This window comes from Amblyraja radiata, chromosome 46 (assembly GCF_010909765.2).
Source record: "Amblyraja radiata isolate CabotCenter1 chromosome 46, sAmbRad1.1.pri, whole genome shotgun sequence".
Taxonomy (NCBI): Eukaryota; Metazoa; Chordata; class Chondrichthyes; order Rajiformes; family Rajidae; genus Amblyraja; species Amblyraja radiata.
The window spans coordinates 2,348,732-2,372,925 of NC_046001.1; the positions used below are offsets into that span (position 1 = coordinate 2,348,732).

A 24,194-nucleotide genomic window follows, 5' to 3' on the forward strand; every position below is an offset into this window, starting at 1 on the left:
CTTACAGAAGGACCAGGGAGACCTGGGAAACCTCTTTCTCCGCGTTGACCCGGAAGACCTACAATACCACGCTGACCAGCCAGACCTTGTGGACCTGAAGGACCATCAGGACCCTACAGAGAACGAAAGACAATACTTAACATGCTTGCTCTCTTCCATATTTCTTTATAACAGAGACAGAGGCTACTCATCACTTTGTCTATACCTGCTCATAGAGCAATCCATTCCCACACCAATTTTCCCACAATTATTTTCACAACATTCCCATCACCTCCCCCCAAATTCTATCACTCACATAGGCTAGGGGCAATTTACATTGGCCAATTAACCAACCCACACACTAGCACCCCAGAAGATACCCAAGTAGTCACAGGGAGAACATGCAAACTCCACATGGACAGCACTTGATGTCAGAATTGTAGCTTAAGCTGTGGGTCATTGGAGGCTCTACTAGTCGCACGCTACACTATGAAATCATGAAAACGCACGAGGAAAAAGCAGAAGACTGGACTATAATGCGGACTATAAATATAAAATAAAACAGGCAGGTGAAAGTGTTTTATTTTCTCTCATTCTATACTTACAGGAGGACCATCTTCACCAGGTTCTCCTTTCTCACCAGGAGTACCAGCAGGGCCTTGAAGACCAGGGTCACCAGCGCGCCCAGCTTGGCCTGGATCACCACGCAGACCTTTAGGACCATCTTTACCAGGAGCACCAGCAGGGCCTACTGGGCCAGGGTTGCCCTACATTAAGAGAAGCAGGCATTAACAAAATTAATTTAACATCAAACATGGCAGGTTCTCTATTATCAGTTAAGTTTCATTATCTACTGGGGTAAGATTGTAAGATATTCCCATTTTCCTGACAAAATAATTCAGTCATAAGTTCTGGGAGCAGAATTAGGCCATTCGGCCCATCACTCTGACATTCAATCATGGCTGATCTATCACTCCCTCTCAACCCCATTCTCCTGCCTTCTCCCCACAACCCCTGACAATCATGCAGTACACTTGTTTTTTTCTGACCTCGGGACAGGGAAGTGACACTCATACTCCATCAACAACCCCAAGCACAATACGTTGCTGGAAACTAAAGCATATTTAGCGACATCGAAATATTGCTTATTGTTCCATTGCACACACATAGAAGTTCCCAATTTTATTTGAGCTCATCAGGCAGTTTGAGTGGGTAAGTCAATATTTGAAAGTCTCACAGCCCAGCTTGTTCCTGTCCTTACATCTATATACCAGTAGGTGTCATGGGTGGCCATAAAAGACTCCTGACTAAATAGCCTCCCAGCCCCAACAACCTATCCCTTTTGCAGTCTTTAAAAATAATCAGTCAGGTGATCCTTTTGTTCTATTTATCAGTTACTTCCAAAGGATGATTTGTATCCGCATATATTCAAAAGAAAAGATACAATCCCGAGCGTTACTTACATTGGGACCAGGAGGACCAACTCTACCAGCAGCACCAGGGAAACCAGTTGCACCCTAAGAAGAAAAAAATAATAATTTGAGATGAGAAGTTCAATTTACATTCATGCTGAGTTGGCATACACATCACGCATTGTGGCTTTAATACTAGTCTTGCCTCCTTAATTAAATTAATCACCATTGCTCACGACCACAATTGCTCCTATGAACTTTTTGTTCTTGTTTCACCTCACTTCCAAAAACACTTAAGATGTCTTTGCACTTCGATCTGAATGTCGGGCTTGGAACATGTATGGTTTTTGCTATGGTATAGATCAAGATTATTAAATACACCATAGGACATGATGCACATCTGCTCCAGGGGGTCATGAGAGGTGAATGTTTTTAGGAGTGGTTAAATATGTAGAATACAGGTAGGGTGTGCATATGCTGTGATAAAGAATTAATTTGATGTGCACAGTCCACAGTGTAAATTGGGTGTGGATTAAATGATTCAAGGACATTCGGCCCTTCAAGCCTGCACCGCCATTCAATATGATCAGGATACGGAGTTGGATGATCAGCCATGATCATATTGAATGGCGGTGCAGGCTCAAAGGGCCGAATGGCCTACTCCTGCATCTAATTTCTATGTTTCTATCATTAAATGAGCAAGTTAGCCTGATGATAGGGCCCACTGTACAGCTGCTGTTGTAGGGGATAGAATGGTGGATATAAAAGAGAGTACATGAGGTGTTGAAGAGGATTAAAGGGATCGCTACTCTGGTGATGAGGGAAGCAAAGGGTGGGAAAAGTCATTCTGAAAATGTCCCGAGGAAGAGGTGGATAAAACGCTCAAGGGGGAAAACTTCCTGAGTCAGGATCCTAGCCTCAGCCTGGTACGTGCTATGGGACATTGCCTTTAAGTTACACGCAAACAGCCTTCTCAGGCATGTTGATCGCCTGCTTCAGGACAACAGTGTGGGCAACTTGAGTGATACACAAAATCCTAGTGCCGTTCAACATGCAACATACAATGAATGTCCCAATTTTCAATAACATTTAATTGTTCGTAGAAATTGGAACACAGCACACAGAAATGAAAATCTGCCGTCCAATTTCTCGGCATGTATGGAGCAAAAATCCCGCTTCCCCATCTTCAACATATTGAAGTCATGCAGCTACACAAGAGGATAAGATAGCTCTGCATGATCTATTGAAACCTACCCTTAGAATAATAGTGACATTCAAGAGCCAGGCAAACATTAAGTCTCGACGGTTTTTATAAGTTTAAGATTCAGTTGTATGCTTCCAGCTCCTGGAAAAGTCTAGGAGCTTCCTGTTTGCAACTGCTCCCATTATCTAGTGGTTCCCAAGAGTGCCTTGGTTTCGGCCTCCAGCAGTTAGTCGCTGGCACCCAGCAGTTCCAAGTTTTACCTCTCGTTGTTGGGCCTTAAACTTAACTGCTAGGTACTGATGCTTGGCTGACGGCTCCTGGATCGTGGTCCTCGGAACCATTCTCCAGGCTCTAGGCTGTCATATTCTGGCTTTAACCTCACAAAGTGGGGGGGGGGGGGGGATTCCAGATTATGGCTACCTCCTACCATTCCTAGCTCACGTGAGGATTTTACTCTTGGCTTCCAACACTTGGTTTCTAGTTCCAAGTTCTTCCCTGCATTCCAGCTCTAGAAACCAACTGGAACCTCATCTTTCAGCCAGGCTGAGTACAGTTTTCCAGATTCAACACTGAATGTAACAGTTTCAAATAATCAGCCATTAGAGGTTTCTCTCTCGCATTTCTAACATCACAGGATTTTTTGTTTCTCATTTGGAAATTTTGGATCCTCCGTTACCTGACCAGCTGGATATAACCAACATTTTCAGTGTTATTTTAGTAGATATACAGATTTCTGCATATCAGAGAACTCTTTTGAAGTATTCACCTACATAATGTGCATAAGTGTCCGAAAAATATCTTCAAAAGGAGAGCTAGCATTCTAAGAATCAGCTTAACGTCAAAATCTCATTGCATCATTCTAATACTCGCTTGCCTATCCATTTTATTTTTTGTTTTAAAGCTCAGATTGTATTAAAACCATACTCACAGGAGGACCTTGGGCACCACGAGCACCTTTAGGACCATTTACACCAGTTGGACCCTAAAATAAAGGACAGGAGAAAGTAATTTCAACGTGCTCGTTTGTGAAAGTAAAGTCTCTGATCATTTGCGAGGTGTTTCTTGTCTCACCTGTGGTCCAGGAGCGCCTGATGGGCCTTGAGGACCAGGTGCACCAGCATCACCTTTTTGTCCAGTTTCACCAGGTTCACCCTTTTGACCAGCTTGACCATCGGAACCCTGTTGGCAAGAGAACATGGGAGTGTGAGCATTAGTTTGAAGCATTCACTGGAGGCTAAGCATTTGGAAATTGTGACCAAGCGTTGCGACCAAGCATTTGGAAATTGTCCGAAAAAACTGACTCGGGAGAGTCCTGAACAAAAAACAAAATGCAAGATCCTGTTTTCCTCTTCTACGGCAAGAATCCGCATTCGTGATCTGACTTCCCTCGGCCCAGTGGCGGTACTGATCTAACTGCTGCTCCATAGGGTAAAGGACAAGATTTTTGTAATAGTGCCATGATCGTTATAGTGAGACTGACCAATTCACTGGTCATCCATGTGAATTAAATACCAATTGTATGAACTCAACCTAGAATTAGCAAACAATTGGGACAATTTAAAATCCTTAATCAGCCAATGCAAGGATCCTGGAGAGGGATCTGTCCTTCACTTGCCCAGATGGGAATCTTATGATAGATCCAGCCTCTGATACAGGAACCCTGGTGGGATTGGCTTCCATTAGCCGAGGCAGGGATCCAAGAGGGAGATAGCTTCCCTCGTCAACTGTGGGGCTGGCGGAAGGCAGTTGGTCCAAACTTCATGAACCAATAGGGGTTATTTTCTAGAATTAGAATTCAACAAAATTGATTGGCAAATGTCAAGATGGCAACTGTAATGTTTCACGTCATATTTAAAAGGCACTGGAAATACAACCGCTTATCTCACCTGCACCATTCTTATGATGGTGCACTTCAACGATGGCATTTCAGATCGACTGATGAATGGTACAGCCCTTTCGGCCCACCTCATGCAGTTGACTGTGATGCTTATCTACACAAATCCCTTTTGCCTGCATTAGGCCTGTATCCTTCATAGCCCTTCTTAATACCTTTTAAACATTGTAATTGTATCCAACTCTACCACCTCCTCTTCCAGATAACCACCCTCCTCTGTGTGAAAAATGTATGCCTCAGATCTCCTTTACATTTCTCCCCTCTCACCTTAACCTTTGCTCTCTGGGTCTAGATTCCCCTGCTCTGGGCAAAAGAACTCTCATGATTTTGTAAACCTCTGAGGTCACCACTCAGCCTCTTGCATTCCAGTGAGGATAAACCCAGGTTATCCAATCTCTCCCTATAACTACAGCCCTCCATTCCCAGTGAACGTGCAACCTTGGAGCAGGAAGTTCAATCATGGGATGATTGAACTTCCTCACCTTCTCCATCATGGTCTTGTTTGGCTCAGCCACCAAGCACGACATCCGGAGGCTGCAGCGAATCGGCCGATCAGCAGAGAAGATTATTGGCTGCAACCTTTTCCCGACCATCGACAAACTGTACACTGCAAGGGCCAGGAAGCGAGCGGGTAAGATCATCTCTGACCCCTCTCACCCTGGCCACAAACTCTTTGAATCACTTCCCTCTGGAAGGCGACTCCGGACTGTCGAAGCCGCCACAGCCAGACAAATTGTTATTGAGCAGTAGCTCTACTCAATAACTAAAAGTCTGTAGCCTCATTTTGCTCTGGTATTTTATTTAATTCACATGTTTAAACTGTAATGTTTTATTATTAATGTTTAATGTTTTATGTGTCATTCTTGATTGTTACTGTATGTCGTGTTGTTACTTGCGGGCGAAGCACCAAGGCAAATTCCTTGTATGTGTACATACTTGGCCAATAAACTTATTCATTCATTCAATATTCCCCGATGATAGGTGGTCATACCCATGCACATAATGCCCGAAGCTACTAATATTCATTTACAATTTATTCAGACAGTTATCTGATTCTTTAAGTCTATACTTACAGGAGGACCAGCAAAGCCAGCAGGGCCGGGAGGACCAGTCTCACCACGTTCACCCTGAAACACAAAGAGAACAGGTTATACAAATAATCTAATGTTATACAGGAGGCTGGTCAAAATAGCTCTTGCTCTGAGACTAGCTGTTGCAATGGATGCCCTTTGAGTGTGATAATGATTTCTGGCTCCACTAACCTTCAGGAAAGAAGTTCCCGAACCCCACCACACTTTAGATTTTAAAAAATGTCCTCAATTGCCCTCCAACGTTCTACCAATTAGTTAATCTATATTCCCTAGTTATCAATCTCACTGTTATGGGAAATAGGTCCTTACTGTTCATCTTGTCCAGGCTCTTTATACATTTTACACTTCTCGATTCAATGACTGCTTATCCTCATTTTTACCAAGCCTAGCTAGTCTTTCTTCATAACTATAGTTCTCCAACCCTAGCATTGACCTTGTGAATCTCCTCTGCACTCTCTCCAGTGGAAACACATATTCCCTGTAGTGTGGTGACCAGAATTGTACATATTATACTTGTTGTGGCCTAATGTTTGATACGGTTCAGATTTTCATATTCTCATTCATATTCATATTTTCCATATCTCAGCTAACAAAGACAAATGTCCCAGATGTTTAAGAAGGAACTGCAGATGCTGGAAAACTCGACAGTAGATAGAAATGCTGGAGTAACTCAGCGGGTGATGTCAAGTCAACTTGACTTGACTTGACATCTATGGAGCGAAGGAATGTCTGAAGAAGGGTTTCGACCCGCAACGTCACCTATTCCTTTGCTCCATAGATGCTGCCTCACCCGCTGAGTTTCTCCAGCATTTTTATCTACCTAAGACAAGTGTCCCTATCCCTTATCTACATGTGCAGTTTCATTTGGAGACTTACACACATGAAATCACTGTTCCTTTGCACTTAAAATGTGAGCATATCATGCATCCCTTCACATTGTTTGTCTTCTAAAATACATTGCTGCACACTTCTCTGAATTGAATTCTATTTCCCTCCTGATTAGTCCATTGGTATTTTCTGGGCAGTCCATCCTTCACTGAACCACACTGTCCATTTTTGGAATGAATCATGGCCCTGACATTGAAGTCCAAGTCATTACTGTGTATCATGAAATGCAGGAGACCTAGTATTGGGCCTGAGGAAGATGATAAAAAGCTGAAGATGATATTTTATGATAAGATCATGAAAACCATCGTTTTTATTTTTCCCCCCACTGAATCAATGATTGATCCAACTTGCAACCCTTTGTGGAATCCCATGGGGTTTTAGTATCCTGATCAGCCAAGTGGGACTTATCTAAACCCTTTCCGCAACACATTGAATATGTTATCTTGCAATCACATCAGAATCTTCAAACAAGTTACAGACTTGTAGTATACGCCACTCTAAATACAAATTGATGTTGCCCCTCATGATTACATCTAACCATCCTGCCACCACCCCTGTTGGGCTAAAGGTTTCTCAGTCTATCTACCCCCTTCTCCTTCATTAGACAACAGGTAACATTAGCTGCTTTCCAGTCCAGCAACACCATGCCAGTATTCAAAAACAATTTCTTCCTTGCTTCTTTCAAAGGCTTTGCATATATTGGTTTCGGCCCGAAACGTTGCCTATCTCCTTCACTCCATAAATGCTGCTGTACCCGCTGAGTTTCTCCAGCATTTTTGTCTACCATATATTTTAACCGTGTTCTGTGATTTATCCGAAATATGCTAAACCTCTTAATGTGTCCACTCTTCGCTTAATTCTCATTTTTTTTAAGGCTCCATGATGTCTCTATAATCCATTCTTTCTATGAAAACAGTCGCAAATTATTCATCATGCCTTCCTAATTTCCTTCATAATTTCACCACTGCACCTTCTATACTCTTCAAAGTATACGGCAGTAGTCGTCAGAAACGTCCTTTTTTTTGGCCTTGGCCTGCTTTGTTCTTTGACATCATGCGAGGATAGATTAGTAAGTTTCCCCATTTCCTTTATTGGGAACATAGTAATTGATGTGAACTCAGTTTTGAATGATCATAATTGATAGTTCACATCTCCTAATTGATAGGATATGTGAACTATCTCCTCTTTAAACATCTCTCTCTGCTCTTACCTATTTATCTTCAAGCAGCTGTCCAAAGTCCACTTAACAGTTAATAGTATCTTAGCCGTTTAAAATGGGCCGTACTCCAATTTTTTAAAACTCCTTTTTTTCTTTGACCTTTTCCATAACTATGCTCATTCGAACCATTTTAAGGACACTGGCCCTAAAACACTCCCCTCAGCCAGGGGAAACATCCTCCCTGCATCCAGTCTGTTGAGTCCTTCACAAATTTTGTAAGTTTCAATGAGATCTCTCATTCTTCAAAAACGCTAAAGAACACTGGCTCACCTCAGTCAGTTTTTCTGATTTCAGTTACAGGCAGTTCTAGGAACATTTCTGTTACCCGGGGAGTGTCCACACTGAAAAGGAAGTTCTGCTCTGAGGATGATAACCGCAATTTATATGGTCTAGATTTTCTGTCGTCCAGATCCAGTCCGATTTCAAGGGTGCTGGACTGGAGAACTTCAACCGTTAATAACGCTGGGATTCACATCCATAGAACAAGGTATGTTAATCTAAACCCCAAAGTGGGTTTTTAAATTCAATGTAAACTCCAGAGTACGAGTGGAACATTAAAATATCCCATCGACGGCAATATTTCTTGAAAAATTCTGCTCTGGTTTTAACAGCAGCAGAAGAATAAAATATTTCACACTTACGGGAGAACCGCGGGCACCAGCAGTACCCGTTGGGCCGCGAGGACCTGTCTCGCCCTAAAGGAGAGAGAAGAGGGAATGGTTATTAAAGGTATTTGGGGCAATGGCAGTAATAAACAGCAAAATATCAAAGCATTTCAATTCATATATTTTCTTTATTTACGGTGAGAAGCAGCATATACTTCTTCAACTAAACCACTGCAGATATTATTAAAAAAAGGTTTGTTGGAGATAGTTGAGGCAGAAGAGGTAGTTGAGGTAGGGACTATTGCAACGTTTAAGAAACAATTAGGCAGGTACATGGATAGGACGGGTTTGGAGGGATATGGGCCAAATGCGGGCAGGTGGGACAAGTGTAGATGGGACATGTTGGACAAGTTGGGCCTGTTTCCACGCTGTAAGACTATGACTCTAACATTTTACACAAAAATATAACGCAAATATTTTTTTACCTTCAATCCATTGGGACCAGATGGGCCAGGTGGACCAATAGGACCAGTTAAACCCTAGTATAAGAAAGAGAACAAACACATTAGATTTCAAAGCAGGGATTTGTCCAATACAGGCACCGTTATTAGTACCGCACATGTTTGAGGCATCTTTTAGTCAGCAGTACTGTACATTCGAAAGCAGCAGGAGTGAGTGGAACTGTACTCAACATGATAGTCACCAAGAAATTAGATTGCGTAGAGATGATTTTTTATGTGATCTGCGATTCTATTTCAATAAAAAATTAAAACATAGAGGAAAGTCGTGGTCTTTTCCTAGCCCATAATTTTCCTTCCACATCCTCCATGCTTCAGGTGGGTCAATGCACAGTGGTGGCCTGGCATGCGCAGCGGCATCCAAAGATGACCAAGGTGCACTGGACTCTACCAGGAGTTTTTTGCAGAAACAAGGTCCACAGTGCTTGGGGTATGTTGTGCCAAGAACTTGTCTAAGGAGGGTCCCCTTTAAGCCATATACTTACCTGGCTCTCCTTTGGTCATCCCAACAACATTCTATCTGTCTGAAGTGGTAACTCCCACTCTTTCCTCTGCCACGCACCAAGCTCAGAGCTACAGCTCAGCTACACTGCCTCGCCACTACCACTTTGCCAACCGTCCTGATGGACTGAAGTGCCGACTATCATTCCACTCACTTGCCCACGGATTGCAACACAAGCACCTTAACATTGCGCACTCCCCTTCCCCACCTAATCAACCCAAGGCAGTTTCTACCCCTCTTCCAATCTCCCACCCTGACCTGAATGTGGTTCTGGGAATCAAACTATCATGAATGTGCATGTCTGTTATATTATTCAGGTCATGTAATCAATTTGTGGGTACTATTTCTGCAATTATTAGCAGCGTACTTTTTTTAACGATGGTGTTTGTTCTCTGAGAGATGGAATTCTGATTATGATACATTGTCTAATGATTCAATTTTGTATGATGATTGTGGGCAAGGGGATCAGCATGGGTAATATTTTCAGATGTGAAGACATGTTAGGAGCAAAGATATTATCACACATGGTTGGGCAGGTGGACATTTCGGTGGACTATGGTCCTGTGGACATATCAAGAGTCAACACACTACGATTGGGTACGTGTACGATGTAAATGCCGACAAAATCCCTTATGCTCACGATGTATGTAGCACAACCCAGACTGCCTGTCCCCTTTAAGTGACCCAATAATGAACACACACAAGTTGAAAAGTTGAGTGTGCAACGTTTTACATACACGTCCACCATCTTTGCCAGGAGCGCCCTCAGGTCCTTTACCGCCGCTGTCACCCTGCGAAACAGATGAGAGGGGGACAAATGAGTACCGTACCGACACAACAGTGATATTTCACTTTATTTCCTACCCTCGTCATAAACATCGTTCTTCTATCCTTCAGCGTCAAATTAATGTGAACCAGAAATGTTTAGATCGTAACCCTTATGGCACTGCTAATGCTTAAAGGACCAGACCAAGTCACTACTGAGGGCTGTCAAATATAACATTTGAAAATGTGAGAGATTTAACATACAGGGCCAAAAATGACTGGACCTTTTTGCCTGACCAAACCCAAGCTGCTTGCTGCCCTCTTCATCTCTTCCCTGGCCAATGACCTATCTTACTGAATCACTGAACATCTTACGGAACCTGTTGATGCTGTGTTTTACAAAGGCCTTCTGTCGTAACATGATCTGCTAATTATCCTTTGTGCAATTCCTTAATCTCATCATTTTTCACGTGTCGCCCACTAAGAAATGCTCATGCCCAGGTTTGTCAGTTCCTTTCTAAATTTTTAAAATCTCAGCAAGCTTATGAAACAGTCTCTTTACGAAGAAAAAAAGATAAAGGAACTCCAGGTGGAGTAAGAAATTGGGTGGCAATGCAAACAAATGCAAATAAAAAGGAATGTAATGGGAATGTCTGGAAGGATTAAGGTAGGACACTTACTCTGTCACCCTTTGGTCCAGGGATTCCAGCAGTACCTCTTTCACCCGGCATTCCCTGGAGACCAGGAGGACCTTGAGCACCATTGGGACCTGGAGCACCACCTGCACCCTGTGAGATGAAGCAAGGACCCAGTTAGGACCCGATCTTTATAAATGCTTGCACAAAATGGTTGTTTTTGCAAGAGTAAGAGAAGAATCCTACCTTAGGACCATCAGCACCGGGAGTACCTGGAAGACCACGGGGTCCCTGGAGACCCTGGGAACCTGGAGATCCGCGCTCACCTGGGAAACCACGTTCGCCCTGGGGACAAGGACAGGCACGTCACATACCGGGGATTTACACAAAGGCAGAAACAAAAACACAACTTGGATAGGTTAGAGAGAACAATAAACTGAATATATTCAGAGATGTAACACTCTGAGGCTTTATATCATAAACGGAATGCAGAATAGGATTTCATAAACGGAATGCAGAATAGGATATCTTTCACACAGAGAGTGGTGAATCTGTGGAATTCTCTGCCACAGAAGGTAGTTGAGGCCCCAGTTCATTGGCTATATTTAAGAGGGAGTTAGATGTGGCCCTTGTGGCTAAAGGGATCAGGGGGTATGGAGAGAAGGCAGGTACAGGATACTGAGTTGGATGATCAGCCATGATCATATTGAATGGCGGTGCAGGCTCGAAGGGCCGAATGGCCTACTCCTGCACCTATTTTCTATGTTTCTATAAGAGTATATACCAGGCTGCACAATGGGAGGGGAGAATTACTGACAGGAATATGCAAGGAAAACTGGGTATAAAGCAGTGTTTTTTAAATATATTCATTTTCTGGGATCTGAGTGTCATTGGCATTGACATTTATTGACCATGGCTAATTGCTCTTGAGAATGATGGTGAACCACCGCAGTTCTGCTGGTGAAGGTGCTCCCACTGAGCTGTTGGGGAGAGGGTTCCAGGATTTTATACCCTGTGACAATGAAGGAACAGTGAAATATTTCCAAATCAGGCTGGTGGTGACTTCGAGGGGAAGCTGTAAGTGGTGGTGGCATTCTCATGAGCCTGCTGTCCTTGTCCTTCTTGGTGGTAGAGGTCATGGGCTTGGGAGATGCTGTTGGGGCTGCGTAGATGAGTAACTAACTGCAGTGCAATGTAACAGTGGAGATATATGCAATTCCACATGGTTTTGTAACACCACAGAACTCTGAAACTGTCCAAGAGGTATATATAACATTATAGGAGAGAGGGGCTTATAACAATATTGACATATGCAACTCTTCAGTGATCTGCAAAACTATGAGGCTCAATAACATTATAGCTATAAGTAATACAATAAGTGTATGAAAAAATTAAGACGTCTCCAACAGTATTTGTGGAGGAGGGGAAAAATCTGTAGAAGTATAACGAAGATAGACACAAAATGCCAGAGTAACTCAGTAGGGAGAGCTAACTACAGGCATAGGTGACATTAGAAAGGTCTGCAACAAGAAAGGAGGTCTGTAATACTAAGAATATATCATTTAACAGGGACTGTAACAGGGATGTGTTTTGGCACAGGGATGAGAAATGCAACATGGATCAGTAATGGTTTAGACTGGTCTAGCATGGGGAGTGTGTGTAGCAGTATAGGAATCTGTCGGAACAGCCTGAAAATCTGTACGGTCTATAACAGTGTAGAACACATAGATTATGTAACATCAGGTGAGTCTAAAGAGTGCAAGGGTGTCTAATAGTATGGGGATTTCTGTAACTGCATAGGGACATATAACACCATGGGGGCAAGTCGATAACAGGAATACACAAACCCATAGGCATATATCAAATATTTTTTCACAAAGAGATCTGCAACACGGCAATGGTCTATAACTGTATGGTGATAGGAAACAGCAAAGGGGGACAGTAAGATTATTCGGATGTAAAGCACTCTAGGCATGTGTAACAGTGCAAGGAAGGATGCAACTGTGCAGGGGATATATTACACTGGAATAATGTGGAACAAAAAAGGAAACATGGCCACAGGAGGTTGTAACAGCACAGGGGTCTATAACAGTACAGGTATTCTTTGATTCTGAACATGTTTTGTATAATGTCATTGATTCGTTGACACATCTTTAATTTATGAGGCTGTAGAGAAGGGATTGGGCCTGTAACAGCACTGGAATTACATAAGACCAATGGGGTCTGTAATGCTACAGTGGAGGTGTATACCAAAGCACAGGCATGTAACACTACGGGGTCTGTATGTAACACTTCCGGGAATCTGTAACAGAATAGGGATGTGTATATTAAGAAGCCCTGTAACATAATATATGTATTATGTATAATATATACATTCATATGTATATTAAGAAGCCCTGTAACATAATCTGTGACAGAATAGGGATGTGTATATTAAGAAGCCCTGTAACATTCTAAGAGACCTGCAATGGTATATGGATACCGTACAGAGGCCTGTCACATGTAGCAGTTTGTATAGGGATTTGTAACAATGCAAATGGCTGCAGCATTATGGGGTGCGTCATTACAGCACAGTGTTACACTGTAGTGGTCGGTATGTGTAGGGGCTTAGAATAGAATGGGATCTGTAACCATAGAGGAGGATCTGCACTATCATAATATGATGGGAGCGAGTAGTCACACAGGGACAACATATGTGTAGAAGGTATCTAACAATGTGGGGTGAGGGGGCTCTGTAAGATTACAGGGGGTTCTGTAACTGAATGAGAATATAAAATGCCAGGGGGGAACCATCATAGAGGTGTCTGCAACAGTATAGGGGTCTGCAACACTATAGTCATTATAGTGGATATATAACATTATCGGGGAATATGTATGCAAGAGGGTGTTGTAAACTTATTGAGTTAAGTAAACTCTTATGTGCCTGTAACACTAGGGGAATGGATCAAAGTTTGGGAAACCAGTGAGATGGATTTGCCGGCTACTACGGGCTGAAGGCATTCTCTGCCGGGGGGGACAGAGTATGCGGCTGCGTTTCAGACTTGTGATCTGTTCGGGTTATAAACAGTTCACAGACATTGTGTAACCTGGATATGGCCTGTAGTGGGTTTGTAGCAATATTGTTCAGTGTGAGCCTATGGGAATCTGTAACAGAATCTGAAATATTATGGGAATATGGATCAATATAGGATTATGTCATATCGGTTGTAATGCTACAGTGATAAGTAATACTGCAGGAGGCTAATACTAGAATCGCCTGTAAGACCACAGGAACACATTTTCGGCCTGTTCCACTTAGGCAACTCTTCAGGCGACTACCAGGGACTAGTTTTAATGGAATTCACCTACAGCACCTGGCAACACTACAAAGGTTTAGGCAACTGCAGCATTATAGTTTCGGCAGAAGATTATGGGTGTATAATCTTCTGGGTGTATGTTCTTTGTGACATTACAGAGATATATAAATGAATAGAGTCGATGATGGTAGAGGCTGGCACTGTTTTGTTTCCTGTTGCATCTAATACATGCATGTTTATGTTTTAAGAAAGAATGTGATACTTACTCTTGGACCAGTTGGACCTGCAGCACCAGCTTCACCTGGGACACCCTGTCCAAGAAACAGAAACCATAGGTAAGTGACGGAAGACGGTAAAGATTGCCCACTTTGACATTATACAGAGAGGTGCAACAGTTTCATCGTTTCAGTCGCTCCAGAGGATGGCTGGTGTCTGGATCTCACCGCCTGAAAGGGCAGTAGAGGCAGAGACACTCATCGCATTTAAAGCGCCTGACCGCATGGAGGTGTAACCTTTAAAGGAGGCGTGGCCTGTGATTGACGGATTACATACCTGGTCACCTGGCTTGCCACCCTCACCAGGAGGACCTGGGGGACCGGGAAGACCCTGAAATAAGAATAAAACACTTTGATGAATACGATACAATAGAACATTATTGATCCCAGGAGGGATATTGATCTGCCAACAGTCACAAAAACACAAAATACATGAAACATGAAACTAAAAATGACAAGTGGAAAGGATTGGGGATGTGCAAAGATTTGGGGTGGGTGGGAGGGAGAGGGGAGTCAGTCTCAGTCTACCCCACGACAGAAGGGGGAGGAGTTGTACAGTTTGATAGCCACAGGGAAGAAGGATCTCCTGTGGCGTTCTGTGCTGCATCTTGGTGGAACCAGTCTGTTGCTGAAGGTGCTCCTCAGAATACAGGAAATTTTAAAACTAAAGATTTAATGTCCCAGTAAACAAAAAAAAAGTAGATTTACTGTTCCTGTTCAAGAAATATAACATCGTTACATGGATATTTCTAAGAAATGAACATCAGATTGAGAAATGTAGGAAACCACACTGGATATAATGCTTTAAGTAAGTGACAACAGCAAACTATTTGAGATTGTAACAGATTTAGAATAACTATTGTGAAAGCAGTGTGCTAATTCTATACCTCAAGCTTGAAGTAGCAGTAGGTTAATTGGCCAATATTTTTAAAAACTGTCTCTCATGTTTGGGTGAACAGTAGAATCTGTTGGGGAGGAGAAATTGATGGGGATAGGAGGAGAATAACATGCGATGGGTGGAAGTGGATGCTTGATGGATGGCACCGACTCAACGGGTTGAAGGGAAGTTTGTGTCAGTGAGTATAATAAAGTAAGTCTTTTAGTGACATTGAATAGATTTTATCTGATATACCTGGAATCCAGGTGGACCGGGTGGACCTTGTTCACCTCTCTCTCCAGCGATACCCTGTAAAATGAAGCAGCAGTGTCAGAACCAATAAATTGGCTATTAATACACCATTGCATAGAAAATCTAGTACACTCGAAATGATATGCAAGAATGGCTCAAATTAGGAAGTACAATGACTGGTCAAAATCCAGCTGCAACTTGAGGCCTTGGTTGCTGGAGCCTGGGTGTTGCTCGGATTTATATTTGAACGCAGTGGGGAGGTTGGGAGAGTGGCCTCAAGGGGCTCTCCCACTTGGGCGACCTAATTGCCGAGTTTAGAAGAGTTTGAAAAAAATGACATGTTGAAGACCTCCTTCGACTATGTTGAAGGCTAGCTTCGACTAGCTACGACTAACTTCAGGAAAATTGGACACCGAATAGTGGAGAGTGAAGACGACCTCCTTCGATCTCCTTCGACCTCCCTTCGACTATGATGAAGACTATCTAGGACTACCCTCGACTAACATGCCGACCTACTACGACTAAACCTACGAGTAAAAAAAGTATCGATTTTTTCCATGGCCACCTGTTTTTACTCGCGGGCATTTTTCAACATGTTGAAAAAACGCCGCGACCTAGCTGAGGCCTCGAGTACGCGGAGACCACTCTCGAGCATGAAGGAGAGTTACAAAGACCTCCTACGACCTCGTGTCGACCATGCTGCGAGTACGAGTCGAGGGCAAACTCGCGGATTAGATCGCCGCAGTGGGACAGCCCCTTAAAGCTCCACGCAAACACCTTTACAACTTATTTTTATGCTTCAAAAGGGAAAGCTGCAGTAATAAAGCAATGTTGTTCCAGGAGTGGTCAGCCATGATCACAGTGAATGGCGGTGCTGGCTCGAAGAGCCGAATGGCCTACTCCTGCACCCATTGTCTAATGTCTATTGAGTGTCCAAGGACAGGAGCCTCTTGGATAATATGGTCCCCATGCTCCGCCACAATGCTCCAAAAGAAGTGGGGACAAGGTCATTTTGTGCGCCCAAATGTGGAAATATCAGTAACATCAGTAAGTGCCTGGTCAAATGTTCCTGTGTGTTGCAAAATGATCGAGAAATAGCCGATCTCTTGCTTCACTCATGGAAGAATCAATTTTCAAAAGCATAATACTAAAAATATTTCCAGACACACATCTTTCAGGGGAGTACAAGTGGCCACTTTGAAGCTTGCTCATGGAAACTGCTTGTAAATGATACTTTTTGTTGGAGCTGGTCATCGTTTTATGTAACTGAAAGTTACTGAATGGAATTGTTTTCGTAACAAGAATGTTACAAACCAGATTAAAATATGACAAGGTGTGGAAATGAGTGCTTGATGATCAGTGGGCTCAAGGGCTTGTTTCTATGTTGTGTGACACCATGACTCTCTCTGATAGTCAATGGAGCCCTGGCATCAATATGAGAATCACCACAGGTGATGAGAAGACATCATGTATTTTCAAATGAAACATACCTAGACTAGACTGATCAGACAAACTTAAAATCTTAATACTAAATTAACCAAGGAATTTGAAACTCACGGATGGACCAGGAGGACCTTGAGCGCCTGTCTCGCCATCTTTGCCAGGCAGACCCTATGAAGAATAAAGAATAACACTCAGTATGCAGTAATAGTGTGCATGATACTTACATACAAATACATTGTACTTTACTGTTACAGAATGCAATGCACTTGCAAGGAATGTAAGTTGCACTGTCTATAAAGTGGGAGAACTGTAATGCACAAATCTATTGGATTTTATGTAATTTGGTGTTCCTTTAATCTAAATATTGTGGAGTCTTTGTAATATTCAGTGTTACTGTATAACATGGTATATACCACATTCACTGCATTACATATGGCATTATATCTGAAATTTGCAGCACTATGCTACACTCATGCTGCAATATGAAATGCAAAGCACTCATAACAGGTGCAAAATATTTCATAGAGTGTACAGAAAAATTATTTCATATGATGTGGAATACTTAGTAATGTTAACAAAATACCTTACTACATATAAACACGGAAAAGCAAAATAACTATCTACTGCAATGCTGATGACATTCCTGTTCTTACATATTTATTGGGACCAATTGAGCAGTTACTAACAGTGGTTTATGTTGCAATTGTAATGGAGATTGAACCTTGCAGACAGGGACCTAATGAGTTGACTGGGCCAGAAGATAGAACACTTGGATAACTGGAGGTAAGATTATAGCACTTCAACTATCAGTTTACTAATCCATGCTTTGCTTATACTCAACTCTGATTAATGTCGAATCACTGACTTCAGGCAATATATTCTGCATTGTATCTTGCTTTATAAAGCTGTTCAATAACAGGGCAGATCTGTGGCATTTTAGTAGCCTTGTGCACTGCTGCAAGTCACACTATAATCTTGATTGGAAATCCCCAGTTCATATTTCAGTGTTCTGTTGCAACTCATTAACGTGTCTCCGAATGTAATGGCAACTTCATTTTGATATCAGTGGCAATTCACTAACTTAAACGTATTTCTATAAACTTATGTGAAATTTAACAACTTGCTTCAGGTTATTAACCTGTGTAAAAGCAGACTAAGTAATAAGAAGAGTCTGGAATAGGCAATGTGTCAACTCATCGCTCCAAGATTTTTAGAACACATCAGGGATTTTTTTCCAACGAACCGAGTGTCTCGCTGTTTAAAATTATGTATGCACTATTCACAATATTTATATCATACTGTACATTATATTATGCTTAGTTTCATTTATTATTGTCACGTGTACTAGGTACAGTGAAAAGCTTTTGTTTGCCTGCTATCCAGTCGAAGAAAAGCCTGTGTATGAATACAATCAAGCTGTCCCCAGTGCACAGATAATCGGTACAACATTTAGTGTCAGAGAATGTCTGAGATACTGTAGGCTAGTCAAGATGTATTGGTGACCATAGTATGATTCCATTCTACATAGTCAATCACAATCAATGAATACTTCACCTATTGAAATACAGATTAGTCTGAAAAATATCAGGTTACTTACCCTCAATCCAGGAGCACCAAGAAGACCCTTCTCACCAGCCTTGCCAGCATTACCCTGGTGAAAAGAAAAGGGGAAAAAATGACTTTCTATTTAACCATGGCAGAACATTGGGTCAATCAAGATGGATGTACAAGGAACATCCTTGCTTTATCTTTACAAGAAATCCATTGAAAGTATCAGTGAGCTCAACACAGGAAGCAGTGAAGTTAAATGTTGTACTTACGGTTGCACCCTTTGGTCCAGGGAAACCCATGACACCAGGTTGACCCCGAGCACCCTGTGGACCAGGTGGACCAGGACGGCCATCTTCACCAGAAGCACCCTGCAGACAAAAGAGAACAAGCTTAATCAGCTGTGTCATTGTACAGCAATATGTGTTGCTTATTTTTTTCCCCCCACATAAACCTGAACACTAATAAATTGCAAATAAGCAACCAAGATGATGAAAATGAAATTATTCCTAAAATGTTTGTTATAGTTTAGATGTTGGCCTTGATGGCTGCATACTATTCCCATCCTCCTGTGTCCAGCAGTCTTTGACTCCTTTACTTAAGGGAAGTGGATGGTCTGAGTGGCTTGGCTATCATACTCCCTTCTGACTAGGAAAGTGGGTGATCTGAATGATTTTCCATGTATATCCTTCTTTACCTAAAAAAAAACGGGATGGTCTGAAATGCCTTGGCACCCATATATTTCATTACCTCACATCATGCAGGTCAGAAAGGTTTGGCAATCATGCCCTTGATTATATGGGATAGATGGTCTGAATGCCATGAGACCCATACTCCATCCCTAGGAGAATGCATTGGAAGATATGCCCTATTTTATTATGTAGAATGAGATTCTGAAAGTTTTGGCACACATACCCTTCTCTGCCCAAGTTATGGCATGGTGTGAAGGTGCTGGGGCCCAGAGTTTCAATGACTTAGGGGGAACAACATAATGATCTGATCTGTTTCTCATCATATATTTTCCCCTTGGAAGGTTGTCGGACATATTGAGAGGTAAGTTGTCAAAGTATATGGGATGGCAGGCTTCTTATATAGAGGTCTCGAGTCAAAAAGCAGGGATGTTATGCTAATGTTTGGTAACATTCTGGGTTGCATCCAGTTCTGATCATAACACTTCAAAAATGACATATGTATCATTGGGAAGGCGCAGAGGAGATTTAACATAAGGGTTGGAGGAGCAATGTTCTGGTCCTTGGAACAAAGGAAGCTGAGGGGAGAACAGTAGAGATGTACTAGATAATGACAAATTTAAACAAGTCAAAGATAAGTTGTCCCCATCTTATGGTACAAGGACTGGGGGCACTGATTTAACACTTTGGATGGTAAAAGAGGATGTGAGGATTTATTTCGCTTTTTTTAGCAAAGAGTGGTGCTGACCTGAAACTTGCTACGTTTACCGATCAAGATTCAAAGTGTTTAATTGTCACATGCATGGGGAATTGAATAATGAGATTCTAACTTGCTGCAGCTTTACAGGCACATGAACACAACAAATAAAACAAAACTACAGTGCATATCAGTTATACCAGATAACCACACCGCAATGGTGCGAGCCAACATACGGTGTGCAACCGATACAAAGTCCAGTTCGGAGCTGAGGTAGGGTTGTGGTTAGGGCCTGAAGTTTGATGAGAAGAAGTATCCTTGAACGTGGAGATCACAGTTCTCAGGCTCCTGTACCTGCTTCCCAATGGCAGCTGAGAGATCAGAGCATAGCCATGGTGGAGTGGGTCTTTGATGGCATAAGCTGCCTTCTTGAGGCAGTGCTTCCTGTAAATCCCTTCGATGGTGGGGAGGCCAATACCCATGATGGAGCAGACAATGTCCGCCACTTTTGGGTGTTTTGCGTTGTCGAACCAGGCCATGATACAACCAGTCAGAATACTCTGTACCGTACACCTGTAGATGTTCGATACAGCATTTGGTCACAGTTGTACTGGAAATGGAAATGATCTGTGATTGCAAACCAAAATTGTACAGGGACTTGAGGGAAATGTATTTGCAGAGCTGCGGGGATAATGGCGAAATGGACTGGACTGCTCCAAAGAGCCGCCATGCACTCAGTGGGTCAATAGCTTGCCTCTGTGCAGTGGTCACTCTATACCCTCATTGCTCTTCAGCTGAAACCACAGTGCCATCCATGCTAAGGCTGTCTCCACATCCCAGCAAAGTCGCCTATTCTGCTTGACATTAAACAGAGAAATCCTAGAAAGTGATAATGCAGGAAACCTTTCATTGAACTTACAGTAGCTCCAACTTTTCCTTGAGGACCAGCATCTCCAGGGCGACCAGTAAGACCCTAAACAAAAGATAACCCAAATATAAAATGAATGTCAAAGCAATTTCTGAAACAGTTATTTGCTAGTTATGTGATTCGTGCATTTAGCGCTGACTGTGAATGTTTGAAAAAGGCTTTAAAGAGATTAACACGTGTTAAGAAATACATTATTATGTTGTATATCTAATGTGGCAAGTGTTTCCTCAAAATGTTCTCCACCCAAGGATTTTAAGAACACCTTGCGCACGTTTAAAACGTTAGAGGTTGGTTTTGTAAAGTCCGACTTACTCTTGCACCAGGAAGACCAGGTTCGCCAGGGCGGCCAGGGTCACCGTTAGCACCTTTAGGCCCAGATACACCAGCTACACCCCGCTCACCAGGGGCACCCTGCAAAGGCAAGCAAAGAAAAAGTAAGTTGGTTTGTTAAAAAAATTGAATAAAGCATCAACAATCCTATCTGGATCTCAGCAGTTCCAAATCCTCTGGGGCTATCTGGGCCTTGTTCATCCAAAGGCATTGCTTCCATATTTGAGGAGATGCATCAAGTATCTCTTACACTTCCGCATAAGATGGTGTCAGATTTAGGTTACGTTATCCTGCTTCTCTTCCAGTCTCCAACTGCTTCCTTCCCATCACATCTTATTCACTTACTCCATATTATTATTGTGCTTCAGAAGAAAAGCCATTACTATGAACAATAGCCACTGAGTCTCGAGGCAGGGTCTCAAACCCAATGCTGCCTGAACCTCTGACTTCCAGCATCTACAATCTCTTGAGACTCCAAAAACCATAACTTATCCCCCATTTCCTCCTTATTTCCTCATGCATTGACCTACAAATTGTCCGCATAAGTACATTGGGATATCCCTAGTTTATGAAAATCTCTGTACATAAACGGAAGTTTTTCTTTACTTCCTTATCTCTAGCATGTTAAAATGAAGTTGAACTAAAATGTGTCCTCATTCATTAGCAGCGCTTCAAACTACTTGCTCTCTGCATATTTCCCTTCTTCAATAACCTACTGGGATATAAAATTCCAGTTTAAAATTGCATCAGCTAGCCACTACTTCTTTATAAACCTGATGCCGTCTCCACTCTTTCAGCCATGGTGGGGCTGGCATGACCAAGTCTAATATAAAAGCAAAAATGACTCGTATTTAACTCCAGTTAGCAACTATCACTTGGAATCTACACAGGAATTTTCCAGTGAATAATAACTGCTCCTGTGACAATTTCACCTATCTCTCGACAAAGGCAAGGTCTGGGGTCAAATTAGTTTACAGAATTTGGAGTTAACAATGGAATATCGTCATTATCAATTAAAATGTTGTCTTAAAGGGATTCAACTTCAGTACCAGTTGGAGATGGGACTCCATGAGAGGTTTTTGTTCCCCAAGAACCTTTTACATCAAGGAACTAACTTTTATGTGTGTTTCAATCATGTAATTGAACAGTTATTTGTACTTGGTTTTATAGGCAACATTAGTGACTATTATGAGCAATGGTACCTACCTTTGGACCAGCAAGACCATCCTGACCTGGGAAACCACGGTTACCAGGAGCACCCTGGTGATGGAAACAAAAGAATTGATGAGATTACTAAAGCCTCATTACAGTACTAATAAAATTGCATTCATCTTATTGATTCACGCTTTTGTTGTAACTCATTTAACATTCTGCTGGAGTTTGACAGTGCAGATGCCTTAATGATGTTTCCCCTGGCAGCAGAATAAGGGCAGCAGGAAGGCACAGCGGTAGATTTGCTGCCGTACAGCGCCAGAGACCCGGGTTTGATCCTGACTGGTGTCTGTACGGAGTTTGTGCGTTCTTATAGGAACTTACAAAATTCTTAAGGGGTTGGACAGGCTAGATGCAGGAAGATTATTCCCGATGTTGGGGAAGTCCAGAACTAGGGGTCACAGTTTAAGGATAAGTGGGAAGACTTTTAGGACCGAGATGAGGAAATCATTTTTTACACAGAGAGTGGTGAATCTGTGGAATTCTCTGCCACAGAAGGTAGTTGAGGCCAGTTCATTGGCTATGTTTATGAGGGAGTTAGATGTGGCCCTTGTGGCTAAAGGGATCAGGGGGTATGGAGAGAAGGCAGGTACAGGATACTGAGTTGGATGATCAGCCATGATCATATTGAATGGCGGTGCAGGCTCGAAGGGCCGAATGGCCTACTCCTGCACCTATTGTCTATGTTTCTATGTTCTCCCCATGTCCTGCGTGGGTTTTCTCCGGGAGCTCCGGTTTCCACCCACACTCCAAAGACGTACAGGTCTGTAGGTTAATCGGCTTTGGTCAAATTGTAAATTGTCCCTAGTGTGTGTAGGATAGTGTTCGTGCGCGGGGATCGATGGTCGGCGCGGACTCGCCGAAGGGCCTGTTTCCACGCTGTATCTCTAAACTAAACTAAATGTCACGGTTGGGGGATCTTCCATTTAAGACAAAGATGAGGAGGAATATTTTTTCTTTTTGAGCTTTGCAATTTTCAACCCAGTCAATGGACTGGATCATTCTGGACTTGGGCAAATGTCAGGTTCCAAATGTGGTGGGAAAAATGAGCTGACTTTCCAAACCTGTGACGCCCCATGAGGTAAAGTGGGCTGGCTCCAAGGGATGAAGAGGCTTCAGGCCCTTACCCTCAGAACCTCCTTGTGAGCTTTGACAAGCCAGTGCAAATTTTACATGCCTCTGAGAGAGAAAGTTAAAACGCTGAAATGTGAATTTCAAGACTTTTGTGTTTCGACATGAATGAGTGGGAGTCTGATTTGGGAATTAGAGATTTAGGAAACTCACTCTCTCGCCAGGGGGACCATTTGGACCAGCAGCACCAGGCTCACCACGAGGACCTCTCTTGCCTTCTTCACCAGCAGGCCCAGGAGCACCTTGGGGACCAACAGGACCCTGTAGGAAGCACCAGGAAAGAAATATTAGATGCAATGATAGAGTAAGCATGTTCTATTTATTCCATTTGGCTAATTCTAATTACAGTTGTAGCAATTGTAAATAAAATACCTAAATTAGAATTTGAAACTTTTGCTATTATTAATAGTATTATTACTAGTGCTGTATGCTTCATATTAGAAGATTTGTTTGGAAACTGGACAAAGTTAGTAGATATTCTTGATACAAACTAACCTCCTCAACCTTTCCCGATGTTTAAGAATATATTTGCTCATCTCTTCAACCTGGTTCAAAACCTGTGGCGTTTCCATAATTTGATTACTCTCTGTACAAATTTCCACCTGACCTCCCCATAAATTATTCATTTTTAACTTGTGTCCCCTGGTATTTCGGCTAGCATTTATTATTTGCACTAAAAAGAGTGTTTTTGAAAGCTGAACTGAAAAACAAAAATAATTTGAATACTTACAATCTCTCCTTTCGGGCCAGTTTCTCCCTTGAATCCTGTCGCTCCAGGGTCACCCTATCAAACAAGACAAAGGT

At 42.4% G+C, this 24,194-nt stretch overlaps 1 protein-coding gene across 5 annotated transcripts in view; it reads right to left on the reverse strand.

The window, feature by feature from the left end:
• Positions 1–24,194, reverse strand: part of LOC116968826 (collagen alpha-1(II) chain) — a 75,488-nt gene that overhangs the window by 16,162 nt on the left and 35,132 nt on the right. For 4 of the 5 annotated variants that reach the window (XM_033015747.1, XM_033015745.1, XM_033015748.1 and 1 more), the window contains 22 exons: positions 24,121–24,174; positions 23,544–23,651; positions 22,254–22,307; positions 21,030–21,128; positions 20,709–20,762; positions 18,676–18,774; positions 18,453–18,506; positions 16,970–17,023; positions 15,416–15,469; positions 14,561–14,614; positions 14,275–14,319; positions 10,959–11,057; positions 10,758–10,865; positions 10,050–10,103; positions 8,778–8,831; positions 8,329–8,382; positions 5,563–5,616; positions 3,667–3,774; positions 3,524–3,577; positions 1,443–1,496; positions 585–746; positions 6–113 (listed from right to left, as the gene is read on the reverse strand). In XM_033015747.1, the coding sequence (XP_032871638.1) occupies positions 6–113; positions 585–746; positions 1,443–1,496; positions 3,524–3,577; positions 3,667–3,774; positions 5,563–5,616; positions 8,329–8,382; positions 8,778–8,831; positions 10,050–10,103; positions 10,758–10,865; positions 10,959–11,057; positions 14,275–14,319; positions 14,561–14,614; positions 15,416–15,469; positions 16,970–17,023; positions 18,453–18,506; positions 18,676–18,774; positions 20,709–20,762; positions 21,030–21,128; positions 22,254–22,307; positions 23,544–23,651; positions 24,121–24,174 (1,638 nt within the window). The remainder of the gene's footprint in view (positions 1–5; positions 114–584; positions 747–1,442; positions 1,497–3,523; positions 3,578–3,666; positions 3,775–5,562; positions 5,617–8,328; positions 8,383–8,777; positions 8,832–10,049; positions 10,104–10,757; positions 10,866–10,958; positions 11,058–14,274; positions 14,320–14,560; positions 14,615–15,415; positions 15,470–16,969; positions 17,024–18,452; positions 18,507–18,675; positions 18,775–20,708; positions 20,763–21,029; positions 21,129–22,253; positions 22,308–23,543; positions 23,652–24,120; positions 24,175–24,194) is intronic. The other variant, XM_033015749.1, reaches the window with a different exon arrangement.